This window comes from Rattus rattus, chromosome 2 (assembly GCF_011064425.1).
Source record: "Rattus rattus isolate New Zealand chromosome 2, Rrattus_CSIRO_v1, whole genome shotgun sequence".
NCBI classification, from domain to species: Eukaryota; Metazoa; Chordata; class Mammalia; order Rodentia; family Muridae; genus Rattus; species Rattus rattus.
In genome coordinates this window covers 134,040,446-134,056,352 of record NC_046155.1, presented here as the reverse complement: position 1 = coordinate 134,056,352, position 15,907 = coordinate 134,040,446, and the positions used below count along the sequence as shown (strand labels likewise).

General features: G+C 48.1%; 1 protein-coding gene across 1 annotated transcript in view; it reads right to left on the bottom strand.

Annotated features, from left to right (window-relative positions):
* Lrrk1 (leucine rich repeat kinase 1) overlaps nt 1-15,907 on the bottom strand; it is a 126,049-nt gene that overhangs the window by 39,222 nt on the left and 70,920 nt on the right. Inside the window, exons 6-11 of the mRNA XM_032893448.1 lie at nt 9,028-9,254; nt 7,462-7,589; nt 7,202-7,365; nt 5,610-5,747; nt 3,428-3,540; nt 2,194-2,270 (exon numbers count right to left, since the gene is read on the bottom strand). Coding sequence (XP_032749339.1) covers nt 2,194-2,270; nt 3,428-3,540; nt 5,610-5,747; nt 7,202-7,365; nt 7,462-7,589; nt 9,028-9,254 — 847 coding nt within the window. The remainder of the gene's footprint in view (nt 1-2,193; nt 2,271-3,427; nt 3,541-5,609; nt 5,748-7,201; nt 7,366-7,461; nt 7,590-9,027; nt 9,255-15,907) is intronic.

Here is a 15,907-nt window from a genome sequence, read left to right as displayed (position 1 = left end):
CAACTGAACAAATATGACTGACTGAATGTACGTAAACCACCCTGGAATTTAACTGTCCATGTGCAAACAAGTCGTCCTTTATAGATAACTCTTTACCCCAGGGTCAGCCTCCCTGAGAGAAGGACGCTACTGAGAACGAGGGTTGGCAAGGCCATCTTTGCCTTCATTCACTCAGGGGTGGCCCTCAACATTCCAGACGCAATTGAAAACTCAGGAGGTCTTTGTCATCTACCAATGCCATGACTCCCTCTGCTAGGGAGCCTTTCAGGTTGTGCCCTCAACTGGCTGCCAGCTCACTTCGCTGAGTCTCTCGCTGTGCAGCTTCACCTCCCTATGTAGTCGTTTCCATAGCCTGCTGCTGACCCCACTAATCGATGTGACTACTTTCCGGTGTCATTGCCCTGGGTCCCAGAAGGATCCCACATGTTCGAGTGGAAGGCAGGGCACACAAAGTTGGCCACCAGCAAGTGGTTCAAGTGGCTGTGATTGTTCCCAGCCCATGCTCCTGTCCACTGTCCTACTTGGCACCAGGGAGGACATGGTGTTTGCTTCTCTTTGTTTCCAAGTGAGATCCCTAGATCTGCACTCAACTCCCCAGGGCTGAGGGGCCTTCGTTTATAAAGGGCCCAGCTGCGCTGAAGGATTGCTCAGTGGGCTACTTGCCTAGCATGCCCGAGGCCTTGGGTTCTAGACTTGCCTCCAGGAAAACAAAACAAAACAAAGCAAAAAGGCCCCATTATGAAAATTTATAAATGCACTTTCCTATTACCATGACAATAATATATCTCTGTATCTGTCTCCTGAATGTCTGGATCTATTATTCCAAACTCAATTATTTGTTGCCAATTTTTTTCTTATGAGGTTGTCATGTTCACAGCTTATAAATCATAAGCATTTTTGCATATTAGGGACTTGTGTGCCAATCTGTGTCACAGTGATGTCTATAGAAAGTAATTCTCAGAATGTTTGCAGTAAGCCTTTGTCTGTAAGGGCTTTTGCATAATAAAATTAGCTAGTTTTTGCAAAGCCAATATTTAGGGCTTTTAAAAAAATGACTTTCGAGGGCAGGGTGCCCCACACCTATAATCTTAGCACATGGGAGGCTGAGGCAGGAGGATAGCCACTGAGGCTCCAGAGTGAATTTCCAGGCTAGCCTAGGTTAAAGTGTGAGACCATGTATACAAATAAAATGAAAAAGATTTCCCAGTCTGCTTTTAAAAGTTTTCCTCATGTCCTCTAGAAACATACACATAGACACACACAGATACCCACACATAGAAACACACATGTATGCACACAAGCACACAGGCATGTATATGCACAGAGGAGGCCTGATTGTTTACCACATGGCAGAGTTTCCCTGAAGGACAAAATGTTTTTCCCAAGGAATTGCTCACCCCGTACTAGCCTTGTGAAAGAAAAGAACATAAACTTTAGGGAAAGTTCTACTTCTGGAGCCCTGGAAAGATCCCCATGCAACTGGCCTGTGGCCAGTGTGGCTGTGGCCTCTGATGGCTATCAGAAGATGTCAGTACAGCAGAAAGGACTGGATAGCATTGATCCTGCCCCAGAGGTGGACTCCCACAGTCTGTGTAGAAGCCTGGCTCTGTCACATGAACCAGAACTAGTCAAGAACACTGAGTTGATGCAGAAGCCCGGGCCCTCCATCCTGAGACAGAATCTTTGGAAAGAAGCAGTTAGGTGTACATGAGTTCATGAAGGTAAGCTCTTCATGATGGAAGAATCCTGTTAGGAGAGACTCTCCACCATGTGGACTGAGAAGGTGACTGCTAGCAAGTTAGAAAGCCCAGGTACTCTCAGACCCAACCACAGATGCACCCTGAAATGGCTTCCAGCCTGTGAGGAACTGTCTATCCTGTGAACCACCGGTCTATGATGAGTGAGGCCCATGTGAAGCCTCAGTTTCCTCATGAGCATCATAGATTACATTTCCTACTTTCCGTGAGGACTGAGACTCTTGTGTATAGAGTTTAAGACAGTTCTCTGTACGTGGCAGATAACTATTAGCATTGTTGGGCTCCAGATGGAGACACACACAAGGGACATGTGTTAACAGTCACCATCTACACTGGCAGACCTTTCAGCTGACCACGAACATCTCTGTAATTCCAATGGGGAAAGGGAAAGGAAAGCCCAACAAATGTCTCAAGGTCTCCCCAACCCAGCACAAACCTGTCTCAGTTCCAGAACGCTGGCGCCCTCTGGTGGTAAAAAGGGAGATCCGCTTTGTTTTAAGCCCATCTTCATTTCTGTGGAGGGGGAAAAAGAACACTCAGAAATTTGAGGCCACGCATGACAAAGACACAGAGTGTATTACCTCTGACTACATAAAACAGAACCACTGTATAACGCCACTGTCAGAGAAGAAGAGATTCTTTGGCGAAGCTGCCTATGAGGTGGGCAGGATGCAGCGTTTGTGGATTGGCACCTATGCTTGGGATGCCCCTGACTCACCCAGAGTCCTGAAAGTAACCCCAGCACAGTCATCCATTCTTCAAGCTGAACTGGGTGGGACTGCGCCTGTGCTCTGACACCAAGTGTCCCATAAGGGGAAACATGTTTGGTCCTTTCTCCCCAGGAGAAGTCACACAGTAGTACCCTTAATCCAAAAGTTTAGAATCCAGCCCCCCACCACCACCAAAAGGCTAACCCTGAGAGTGCTGGTGTGGTTCAAAGGAGAACATTCCAGACCTGACCTCAGAGCTACGTCGGGTGTGCCAAAAATGCTGTGTGGGTGGGGACACATGACATACATGTAAGTGTGTATTTAGCTTTGGGTCCCATCTCAGGATGTCTGGGATATAACCAAATACTTCAAAAATCCCAGAGACGTCTAAAACTTGAAAGCCTTTTGATCCTAAGCATTTTTGAATAAGGGACATTTATCAACCAGGGTCTCTAAGAAAGTCTTATGTTGGCATGAGCTCTTTAAGATGGGCCCTAGTCTAATAAGGATGGTGTCCATAAAAAAACAAAAAAGTCAAGAGAAAGATCATGGCGACGTATGGGGATGGCCACTTTCTTATCTGTTACTCAGAATGGGATTTCTCTGTGTAGCCCTGGCTGTCCTGGGATTCCATCTGTAGACCAGGCTGGCCTCGAACTCAGAGATCTACCTGCCCCTGCCTCCCAAATTCTGAGATTAAAAGCGAGCGCCACCACTTCCTTGATGCTTTAACAAGTCAAGGAGGGAGGTCTCAGGAGACACCGGACTCGATGACACCCTGGCCTTAGACCTGCAGCCTCCATAATGGTTTTGTCCCAGGAGAATTTCATTCCACCCTAAGTGGGATACAGCAGCCTGGCTCCTCACCTCCTGCTCAACACAGTTACACACATATCTGGGGGCATGGGGGCACCATCCGCGGTTCTATATACATCAGGGATAAAGAGGTCCCCTGCTTACTTGCCAAGTTGGTTTCTGGAGAGGTCCAGGGTCTTGAGTTGTCTGCAGGTCCACTTCTCATGATGTGGCAGTGACAATAGCAGGTTTCCCTGTAACCTCAAGAACATGAGGGCCTGCAAGAGGGAGGAGAGCGGGGAGGGATGATGCTAAACATGGAAAGGGAGAAGTAGTCATGACCAGTCAACAGCCAAACGATCCCAGCCTGCTTCTACCTACGAAACTCCCCAAATCCTCTCAGGCAGAGATGAACACTGCATTTGGACTTTCCCTCAAGGCCAATGAGGACTGTAGGCCAGAAGGGGCGTAAAGGCCTGAGGCCAAGATTCTTAAGAGTCATGGTTTAGTGGTGTCTTCCCGGAGTACAGAGAGTACACTGGGTACTTCCTCCTTGGGCAGCTCCAGAGAGCCAACAAGACAATGGGTGATCTGCCTTAGCCACATGTCCTCATGAGTCCAGTATGGGCTTCCTGGGGTCTCCACATGGGGGACTCATCCCTGTGAGCCTTGCTACTTGCAGGCCCACGGAGTGAGCTCAGTTGTACAGTATGGGATCTCCACATACATAATTCATCCCCATGCCTTGCTGTATGCAACCCTACTGGGGCCCCTACTCACTCGGAGAATGTCTTTCTTTAATAGAGCAACAGGGACATACCTTGCCTCTTGGTGACATCATCACGGATCCAATACAGTCGTCAGGCCCAAGAGGCCCACCACATGGCTGTACCACATTAGGCCCCTTATGTGCTTTGGTTTCCCTTATCGAAGGGCTGATGCCATGATCGGCTTCGGCCAGAATGGTTGCCACCCTCTGCATTTCTATAAAAAGCTTCCCCAAGTGATTAGCCTAGGGCTTGGGCCAGGATATGAAGTCCTGCTCAATTCCCAGTGAGGAGAAAGAGACCAGGGGAATTTCACGGAACATAGAGCTGAGAGACGGACTCAGAACAGGGACGTGGTAAATGAATGGGAAGAGCACATGGCCAGCCAGCCTCTGTGGGTTCCAGTGACCTGGGCCATTCAGAAGCACTCCAGTTTCTCCTAGCCGTGAGTGAATACTGGTGGGTCTCTTCCTTTGTCCCGTGTTTGCTTAGGGGGGTCTATGACTTGATAGCCCCTCTTTTCTGAGATGTGCACACTGAAGGAATGCTTGCTGTCTCTTGGTATTCTGGATGATCTGAGCAGCGTGTCTGGGAAGGTTAAGGGCTGTATCTGAGTGTTCAAACATGGTCACATTTTCCAGGCAGTGTGGCCCATGAGTCGACCACCGGGCCCTACAGGAGTTCCCTAATGCTTTTGGAGAACACTTAGCAATCCCTTGTTCTGGGCCTCACAGGGCCTCGAAGCCTCCTGAAGACCCCAGGTAGGCCGTGAAACACTGCTCTAGGTACAAAGTTTGTGGTGCTCAGTGGGATCTCTGGAGGCCAGATGGAGTCTCTGTCTGGCAAGCTTCAAAGTTTCGACATGAAGGGCTGGTCCTGGAGCTCAGTGGTTGAGCCCTTTTGAGCTATACGTGAGGCTCTAGGTTAATTCTTCACTATAGACAAAAGCAAATCAAAAGTTCTACTAGGAAGTCCTGAGTTTTGACAAGGAAGTTCTCTGAAGGTCCACATGTTAAAGGAACAATAAAGGTGTCTACTCTGGTTCTCGGAGTTACTGGTAGGAACTTTTAAGAGCTGGAGCCTGGGAGAGGCTCATTGCTGGGGTGCCCTTGAGGAAGATATTGGGGCTATACCTCTCCTGCTTCCCTGTTAGTTTAGGTCTAGGCTGTGAGGCTGTGAGGTGAACAGCTTGTTCTCCCATGATGCACTGCTTCACCACAGCCCCAAAAGCACTAAAACAACATGGTAGATGTATATACGGACTGATACTTCCCGAACCGTGAGCCAAGACAAGCCCCTTTCACACTGAAGCTGGTTGTCTCGGGGTGTTCGCTACAGTGATAAAAAGCTGACTAACCCAGGCAAACAAGCCCTTCCCTGGCACAGCTCTTCCCTGCTGAACATTCTCCCCCGTCTGTCTTTGCTTAAGACCGTGCATGTCTCTGATGGCTGAACCTAGCCTTCGCGTTTTCTCCTTGCGTGTCTTACAAACTCAGAGAAGGCATATAAATTCCCTGCGGCCCCCAAGTGATTTTTCTTACTACTGCTGACAGTGAGAAATGAAGGGCCATTGGACTCACATCAAGTTGGAAAACCCCCAGGGGCACTGCTTTCAGAGAGTTCTCGGAGAAATCCACGTCCCTGAGGTGGTTTTTCCAGAAGACGGCCATTTTGTCTGGCAGCGATTCCAGAGCATTTTTGGAGGCTTTACAACATTTCTAGGAGTTGGAGGAGAGGGGGAGAATAGTAAGTAGGCCTCTGAGTGTGGTGCTTCCCAGAGGTCTGTTTGTAAATTTGATGTCAGAGGAGAGGCTACTGGGACAGGGCTCTGGGGCCACAGTGCAGGGTGAGAAGAAGGCTTCCCATTCTCCGTGTCTGCCGTCTTGCCCTGTCCTGCAGGGGCGGAGACAGAGTTTCCTAGGGGAGACAATGTGCTTACAGTTTCCTTTATCTCATTTGGCCATTGTCCTGGGCAATAATGGGCCAATTCAGAGCCACGCTCTGAAAGGGACACTGCTTTCCCCAAGTACGCGGCCAAACTAGAAATGCTTACTCTTTGGTTTGAAACCAACAGAAACGAAGCCCAAATATTCCTTATGTCATTCATCCGCTACAACTAGCCAGATTCCCGAGAAACAAAACCCTCATTTAGTCTGCAGAGCCGTGGAGACGGGCGCCTGCGTCTTCTCATTTCTCAATGCACGGGAGCGCTGCACCCGCTTTGGCATCTGTTGGTATGTATGCATGTATCAGGGTTGGCATGCGTACATATATGTACTTATGGAGATCAAAGGTCAATGTTGGGTGTCTTTTCAATCGCTCCCCACCATCTTTTATGCTGGACAGGGTTTCTCAGGGAGCTGGAGCTGATCAACTGCCTAGACGGGCTGACCAGCCAGCTGCAGGAATTCTCCTCTCCCCACCTCTCAAGTGCTGGGATTATAGGCATGTGTTGTCATGCCTGGCTTTTTAAAGTGTGTGACATGTATGTATGTATATGTGCTCACATGTGTGCATGCGGAGGTCAGGGGCCGATGTTAAGTCTCTCCCTCTGTTGCTTTCCACCTCATTTACCGAGGCCGGATCTCTCCCTTGAACTCAGAGCTCATAAGTATGGTTGGTCTAGCTGGTTGCCTCGCCCTAGGTATCCTGTCTTTGCTTCTTGGGTGCTGGGCTTACATTTAGGCCACCATATTTGCATAGCATTTATATGCACATCGTTCAAATGCATAGCATTTATACGGGGGCTGGGAGCCTAATCACAGGTCCTTACGTCTGCACAGCAAGCACTTTACCCACTCAGCCATCCCTCCAGACCCACACTTAGCCTTTTTATTTTGTGGATTCTTGGGGATCAAACTCATGCTTCTGTGCAGAAGCTTTACCAAAGCAAGCCACCTTCCCATCCCGTGTGTCATCCCATGTCAGGGGGCAAGCTGCTGTTTTACAAAACGTTGTAGTAGCTACAGTGTGTCCCTTAATCCCGAGCAGGTGGACTGGCTCACAGGCGTTACTGTTGCAGACAGCCTGATGCTGTGGGCCTCTCTAGTCAGCTACAATGTGGAGGAACACCCATGGCATAAGGCAGGCACGCCACGGGCAACCCCGAAGGAGACATGCGAGGGTGTAGAGAGCAGCATACAAACTCGACTGTGGCGTGTGTGGTACGAACCAGAGGGCAGGACCAGGGGTCTGGAAAGCTCTTGAGGTTGTTCCTGGAGACATTCAGATTGGTGAGAGACTTGAAGGAGTGCATGAATTGGACAGGGAGCTCCGTCAGTCTGTTGTCAGCTAGGTCAAGTTCCTCCAGCTTCCGCAGGCCGATCCAGTTCGTGGCTGTGGGGCGAAAAGAGTGCACACAGTCAAAGGCATCCCAGGCCCCACCAGCAAGAAAGTGGCTAATGGCAAGGGGTCATCGACGGAGACGCGTACCATTTTCTTCTTCAAACAGCCGCTCCAGATAGTTTTTGGAAGCAGTCAGCCTTTCAAGTTTTGAGAGGTGCAAGAATCCAGGCGGGAGGTGGGACAGTTTGTTACTGGAGATGTCGATTTCAACTAACCTGGGGGCAGAGAGGAGGGATCAGAAGAGTAACAGTGGTGCTTAAAGATCTCTCGCTGGACAAGGTGTGTGTCTTCTCTCTGCGCGCACTGTTTAAAAACTGAGTGGGATCATTCTGGGGCCCTTTTACTCATTTGATTAACCGTTACCACAGTGGAATCTGACTTTGGTGGTTCCTGATTCTTCTGAACATCCAAGGATTAAAATCTCCGTCCATGTAAAACAAGCGGTGCCCTGGGACTGCCGAGAGCCCGTGGAGTAGGACTGCAAGCTTTTAGGGCTTGCAAATCCACCCATTTGACCCAGGATAAGGAGCCTGTGCAGGTAGCCTTTGCTTTTTATATTTTGGGTTTGAAAAAACTCATTTATGAGATTCAAGGACGAACCTCAAGCTCTTACCAACGGTCTTGTCTCTCACAACATTTAAATCCCCAGTTTGTTTTAAAAATTATCCTGGTGTGCCCTGGCACTGCCTTGGAGGTCAGAGCACAACTTTCAGGAGCCCTTTCATTCTTGCCAGCTATATATTCCAGGACATCAGGTTTGATAGCAAGCACCTCTACCCACTGGGAAATCTTGCCAGCCTCAGCTGTAGCTATGGCAGTCAGCTCAAGTCCTTTCTGCAATGAAGCCTGGTGGCTACAGATCCTTAAAAAAATTCTGTACAGTCCTCTGATGGGTCATCTTGATTGTCAAACACTTCTGGGCATGTGTTGGAGGGACCGTTCAGATCTGGTGACTTAGGATGGGAAGGCATTGAACATGTGTGGCACCATCTATGGGTTGGGGGTCCTAGGCTGAGTACCAAGAAGCAGTTGTGTCTCTCTGCTTCCCGACTACAGATGCAGCATGACCAGCTACCTCCTGACCCTTCAGCCATACCTGTCCCACTACGTTAAATTGTCTCCTTCAAACTGTGAGTCAGAATGAACCCTTCCTTCTGTAAGTCATCAGGGTATTTAGCCACAGCAATGAGAAAAGTAATTGACAGATGTCCTTCCCTTCCCGGGCCACCTCAGGGCTCAGGGCTCTAGGAGAGACGGGCAGAGACCAGTGTTCATGCACCACCACATTGCTGAGTTGACTGACACTTTCCTCAGGCTCACCCAGTTATTTCTGTTGGGGGACACACTTCTACCAGCCTGGGAAGTTTCTAGCCACTGTCCTCTAATTCTGAGGAGGACACAGTTGGGTACTTTGAACAAACAGCTCTGCATGGCTGTGTACAATCTTAGCCCAGACCCTCGGTTCAGACTTCTCTGGCTCCTAAGGGGTCAGAGATCTCGATAGCTGTGGTCTTGTGAGCTAGTGTTAGAATGAGCAGTCCTTTAACTACTTCCACAAGCTAGTTTTCCAAAACAAAATCCAACCAAGGACCCTGTACGGGAGGTGACTCTGACCGGTGGGCACAGAGGGCCTTGTCACACTCCTGGGCCCACCTGGAGCAGATGATTTCGTCCGATGATTGCACGCAGGGCAGCTCCCCCAGGTGGTTGTTTGAGAGGTTCAGCTTCTTCAGATTGATCAGTCCCCAAGGAATGATGGAGGGGAGAGAAGACAGGCAGTTGGCAGAGAGGTCAAGCTCTGTGATCTGACAGGAGATGTCTAAGAGCCAGTCGAGGTCCACCCAGGGCAACTTAAGATGGGACCATTTCACACAAAGTGCCTGTGGTTGGACAACAAGGAACAGCACATAAGTCTGGGGAGTCTAGGCCTAAGGTGGGCCTGGAATAAAAGGTTCAAGTGAGGCTGTGTACCCACTGCAGCTAGAGCCCTGTCCTGAGAAACTGGGACCGTGTCTACCTTGCCTCCCAGCTTCCTCCATGGTAGCTGGCACAAGGAGGTGGTGAGTGTGCTCTGTACAAATCACCTGTTCATGGCTCCAAGCCACCTCCAGAGGTTATCAGTGGGCACAAAGCCAACCCTTGAGAGCTGCACACCGGGGTGCAGTGAAGCAGCAATGGCTTTTGGGTCCAAAGGAGGTCCATTGAGGCTTGGAAGTCCTTTTCTCAGACAGGGAGAAGGCTGAATCCTAAATGTGGCTCTGAGATCTCTGTTCCTGACTCACTTCGTGTGATCTAGGCAGCCACTGTCTGCAGCCACCTGGTGCTGTGCCAGGACACACTTTGGAGGACATCACCAAATGGAGATCCAGAACTCTGGTCCACAGCACACAGCCAAGAAACCCACCCTCTTAGCAAAGAGTCCAGGAAGCAAGATAACCACTGTTATCTCCATAGCAACCTAATGAGCTCACCAATTTCCTCTGTCACAGTCGGGCCAGGGCTATATTAGTAACAGATAGCTTCCCTAATTTTTGGCCCTGCTTCCAGTTCAGGTCAACCCGAGAAAGCTAAGTGTGGCCCCTACAGAGATACACAGGAATCCATGCTTCCCGTGATATCTCCAATTTCCATGGACAGTAACCTCCAATGAAAACAGTAAAACCTTCCCTTGGTTCTGTTCTGAGACGGATCCACCCCTCTGTGCCCCAAGTCTCTGCTACATGCAAACAACAGCCCAGCCTTCTCGCTGTGGTGCGCCCAGATCAGGTTCCTTTTTTTTTTTTTCACAAGAGGAAGTCAGAAATCCCAGTGATCTGCTATTGTTGGGCAGCAAATGGGTCCTGGTTAACTACATGAGACTAAGTCTTTCCTCCGTCTTCGGGGCTATCAAAGAACCTGAGACTCAATTGTGTTTCTAGGGAGAAGAAATCTGTTATTTGGGCTCGTCTATCCAAAGCCACTGAAAATCCATAACAGAAAACTACAGGGCCAGAAACATAAACAGAAATCAGTGTTTCACAAACGGGAACATGTAAGAACCGCAGAACTGTGGGAAAGACACCAGTAATTGCAAAGTTGGCCTTTGCAACTGGCAACGGCTAAGAGGTGAGCACATCTGGCCACAAGGTGGTGCTGTGCACCTTGTCCTTCACTTGTTTCGCCAAATCCTGAAAAGGCTGTGTGCTGTGCTGGTCCTTCCAACAGAATGGTCTCTAGCCTTTATCTCCCTCTTCATTTTAGATGGAGCAGGATGAACAGCTAAGAGGCAGAGAGAGGGACCTCAGCCTCTGGCAATTGTCTTAGAGAAGTCACTCAGTTTCTCTGGCAGCCCTTTTCCTTTCTAATGACTGTCTTTCCCCACTTAGTCTAAACTTTTAAGTCTAGAAAAATCTAAAGTTTGCCAAGAGTTGAACTAGGACCCAACGGACCCCACAACCTAGAGTCGCCTGCTGTCAAAGCATCATCACCACGGCTGTCTCCCAGCTCTTTCCACACACAATCCACCATACACTCTTGGGGCCGGGGAGATGGCTCCCTGGTTAAGCATTGCTGAGTGTGGCTCCAGTACACTGTTGGGTGGTTTACAGCTGCCTGTAACTCCAGCTTTGAGGGGATCCTGTGCTCCTGGCTCTGAGGGTACCTGTGCTCACCACATGCATACACCACACACATACCAAACTGTTAAAAAATGAAACCAAAAGTCTTCACTCTTTACCGAATCATTTCTGAATGTTATATCGTGGCCGGTGTCCTCATTTCTATGAGGGTTTCTATGGCTGTGATGAAACACTGTGACCAAAGCAACTTGGCGAGAAAGGGCTTATTTGGCTTACACTTCCACATCCCTGTTTATATAAGGAAGTCAGGACAGGAACTCAAGCAGGGCAGGAACTTGGAGGCAGGTGCTGATGCAGAGGCTTCTTTCACAGTGATCATTCTGGTAGAAGAAAACCAGCCACACGGAAGCGTGTGTGTACCACCAACCTCACTAGACCCAAAGGACAGGGGAAAGCAATTAGCACTGAAGTTCTTAAACCTCCTTCTAGGGCCCAGCGCCACACATCTCTTCACGAGTGAAATCTGATAAACTCGTGCCTGGAGAGAAGCAGTCAAAGTCTGAAGACAGGACCACGTACTCGGAAGGCAGATGAGCACGTGACAAGATGCACGCTGGGCAAGATAGGGCACACTGTAGACAAACACTTCCATAGGCAGCCTTCCACCTGGTCTTGGGTTAGAGTGGAAATTTGGACTGACGGGTTTTATAATTTTTGGTGCACGGGCACCTAGAGTGCCTAAGTGTTCATAGGGTGCCAGGGAGAGCAGACCATGAACCAAACGGCAGCGATTTCTATGCATTTGACAGAAACAGGTCCAGCAAGCCTGCAGTGCTCATTGCTTGTTTGTGTTAGTCTGGGCAAAATTACCACAAACCAGGCTCCAAGGGAGCACAGCCAGCCATTGCATAACCCTGTCCCAGAGGGCCAAACAGAAAGATCAAAGGCGGCTGGCACAGACTGCTCAACGGCTCAGCCATCGGGCCTCACGCACTGGCTGAACACAGATGGAAAATGTCCCGGTGTTTGTCTCCCAGCCTTTTAAATGCTGGCCAGAAGAAAGGAAGCACACAGGAAGCACCGCCGTGCCTGGGGCAGCCAGGGATGGCTTGGAGAGCTGTTTTCCAAGGTGAGGGTGGGGACTCAGGTTGTTAAGGAGTTAGTGGGAGGCTGGTGAGATGCTCAGTGTAAAAGCGTTTGCCATGCAAGTCTGGGGACCCGAGTTTGAGTCCCAGAACCCAAGTTAAGGTGGAAAGAGACAACTGCTAGGCCCCTCAACAGGAAGTTTTCTGGTCGTATTGGGACACAAGCTCTTCTCTCCTTTTTACAATTCCCAGCCAGGAATCAAATGGCTCCTTCTACCAACTCCCTAATGCTGTCTTCAGATCGCCACACACACATCACACAAACATTCTGTACACACACCACTGCACACACACCTTTGTACAGACAACAGGCAGATACATGCTAGTAACAATTAATAAGATTAAGAGGTTTTTTTCTTTATGAAGAACAAAAAAGGGTTGCTTATGTATGTTGGGCCATGGGTGGAGAGTATTGAAGAGAATGTTCTTCTGGGGTTGGGGATTTAGCTCAGTGGTAGAGCGCTTGCCTAGCAAGCGCAAGGCCCTGGGTTCAGTCCCCAGCTCCGAAAAAAAAAGAGAGAGAAAAAAAAAAAGAGAGAATGTTCTTCTGATCTGGAAACAGAGGCTGCAATCAGATGCATTATCTGCCTTGCATATTCTAGAAGCTATTGGCCAAAAAGGTGTCACCTTCCCTACCCCAAAATATTCTTTTACTATACTTATTTTGTGTGTGTGTGTGTGTGTGTGTGTGTGTGTGTGTGTGTACATCTGTGAACCTGCAGACTACAGCACACATGGAGGTCAGTCAGAGGACAACCTGAAAGGATTGGTTCCCTCCTCTGCCATGGGGGTCCTGAGGATGGAACTCCAGTGTTCAGGCTCAGAGGCAAGCACCTTCACACACTGAGCCTCCTTTACCTCACCTAGCTGAACCTTACTTTTATTTTTATCTTACTGTAACTTTATTGGCTAAAGAAAAACATTATTCAAAGGAGGGCTGGAGTCTCCAATGGTTTTAGCTTAGCTTTAAAACTCCACTGAGAGACGCTGAAGAACAGGTCCAGAACAGACATGGAAAAGGATTGTTGGCTCAGAGACTGGCCTGGTCCTGAGCCCTAAGTCAGGCGGTGAGCCTGGTCGAGTGGAGCCCCTGTCTCTTATCAGGATTTTGCTGACCCTCAGGGCAGAATTCATAGATCTGCCCCCCAATTCCCAATCCACTGTTAGTGTCAGCTCTGTCTACTGGACTCACAGCTACGTCCGAACCCCATAACCCAAGAGATTATAAACCCTTTGATGGGACAGACCACTGTTTGGTGCAGTGGAACATAACACACTGAGAGAGGCAGTCAACAGACGTTTGTTCAGTTATGACACATGTGTTAAAGTGGGGGAACACACAGAGTACTCTGGAATTGTATGTTGGCCCCTTGGCCCACAGCAACCCTCAAACTTTCTTTGCTCAGCAGAGGTTCTCAGATGATGTCTGAAGATGGCTTCTCTTTAATTTGGGGCTTCCAAGTGGAGAGAGAAATATCTATGTCCCTCTAGAGCTACCTATGCTTTGGTGATGGAAGCCCTAGGAAATGACAACTGGTTATTATCCCTGATTAAAATTAGTTTGAATTGCCACAATCTCAGCCACATGTGTGCCAATTTTTTTATAGACATGTGGGTTTTTTTTGCAACCATGTCTATTCAGATAGGCAAATAAATGCCTACTCTTGTTGAACCTATCAAGTTTTACCTTCGTCTGGAGGAACAAACGAATGCACCTTCCAGAGGGTTTTAGTTTGCAGCCTGGTGTAGAGTTAAAGATGGAGCCCTGGCTGCTCTATAGCTGCTCTCTGAAGCCACTTTGCCTATTCCCCAATGTCTCTATTGTTCTTACTTCTTTCTTCCTCTGTTTTCTAGGTGTGTAACTCTTTTTAATCTCAAACAGGTCTAGCTTCTTTCTCAAGTGGCAGAGGCCAGACAAAACCATTACAGGATCCTAATCAGTCAGGCAAAGCCAGTCGGTTCTGAGGTTCAGGTCTGGACTAGCCTTGCAGTCTAGGGGCAAAGGCCTTGTCTCCAGTGTGTTACTGGGGAATATGAGGGAAGAGGAAGTAGGGCTTGGTTGGAAGTCTTCTGGTCCTCAGGGGCACAGGCTTAAAGGAAGATATCTGGACCCAGTCTCTTCTCTTCTGGTCTCTTTCTTCTAATTCCCAGCCAGGAATCAAACGGACTCCTTGCTGCTCATTCTCACCCTGGTGCCAAGCAACAGGCCCAAGGCAGCGAGGCCAACTGATCATGGCCTGAACCCCCTGAGACCTTGAGATAAAGAAACCTTTCTTCTATATTACTTGATTTCTCTTGGGTATTCTGATATAGTAAAGGAAAACTAAGTAATGAAAAGGAGCCACAAACAGAGTATTCAGATCATTCCATTAGCAGACACCAACAATTAAGTTCCATCCATATGACACACATGGTAGGAAGAGAGAACCAATCCTTTAACTTCCACATGTGCTGTGGTGTGTGTGTGTGAGTGTGCTCACACATATACTGCACACTGATATGAATGCAGGTTTGCATACATGTGCATACATGGAATGAACTACTTTAGAAAAGACCATAAATAACACCTTTGTGGAAAGCAGAAGGAAGAAACAGATTTCTAAAAACCAAAGGGCACCTGCCAAGAGAGTTGATGAGAAAGCAAGATCAGCAGGTAATGGAATGACCTAAAATCAGCCACCCAGTCAGGGAAGACCTGTGGGGTACAAGGAAGCCCAAGAGAGACTGGAGAATATCTACTTCAGAAAGCAGGGAAAGGAGAGGTCAAGAGAGGAGGAGGGTTTTTCTAATCTTGAAAGGGGTTACTCGGTTAATTCAGTGACTGAATGAGAGAAAAAATAATATCAATTCTGATGAAACACATCTGCTAAAATGTATTGTGAGTGTCAGAATTAATAGTGCTTAGCTGCCAGTCATAAAGTGGAATAAACATTACCACAGATGATTGGAAAATGTTAAATACAAAAATAACTTTCGAATCCAAGTTTAATGGTGTAGTAACAACAACAACAACAACAACAACAACAACAAACCCTCCAGTTGTCTGTTCTTGTAAAGGTTAATTGTAGGCATGGACTCCATGAAGGAATCCCCAGAAACCTGGTAGAACATGCCTGGTTGTGTTGGTGAGGGTTTAAAGGAGATCAGTGGGTGTGGAAAATCTGCTCTCAACATGGGCAGGCACCATTCCATCAGCCAGGGACTGAGATAGACCAGAACAGCAGAAACCATTTTCTTTGTCCACTTCTGCCTAAGGCATTCCCCTTGTCCTCACTGACATTAGAAATCCAAGCTCGGGGGCCTTTACACTGGTGGTCCTCTAGGTTCTCAGGCCTTCCCATTAGTCTATCACTAGACATGTTATTAGCATCCATGGCCTCCATCTAGAAGAAAGAACCAAGGGCTGTTGTCTCTACAATTACACAAACTAATTCCCCTAGTAAGTCTCATCTCCTCTGTCTGTCTGTCTGTCCATCCATCCATCCATCTCCCTACCTACCTATCACATGTCTGTCCATCTATCCATCTATCTATCCACTAATCATTATTATCTATATTATAATAATATTATCATAATCATATTATTATAATCATATTATCTATATCCATCTAGCCTGTAAAAGTAACTTTTACTCATCAGATGCAGTTGCTGTTTCAGAGGCTTACTCCTGAAGATGCTCACCCTAGTTCTTTTTAAACTCTGGCTGGCTGGTTCAGCACAGCAATCCTGGCTCAAACTCCTCTGTAAGATGACCGATTCAATCTGGTTTCTCTCAGCTTTTCACGAAATTGCTCTGCTTGCCTCCAACCAACTCTGGAAATTCGTTCTAC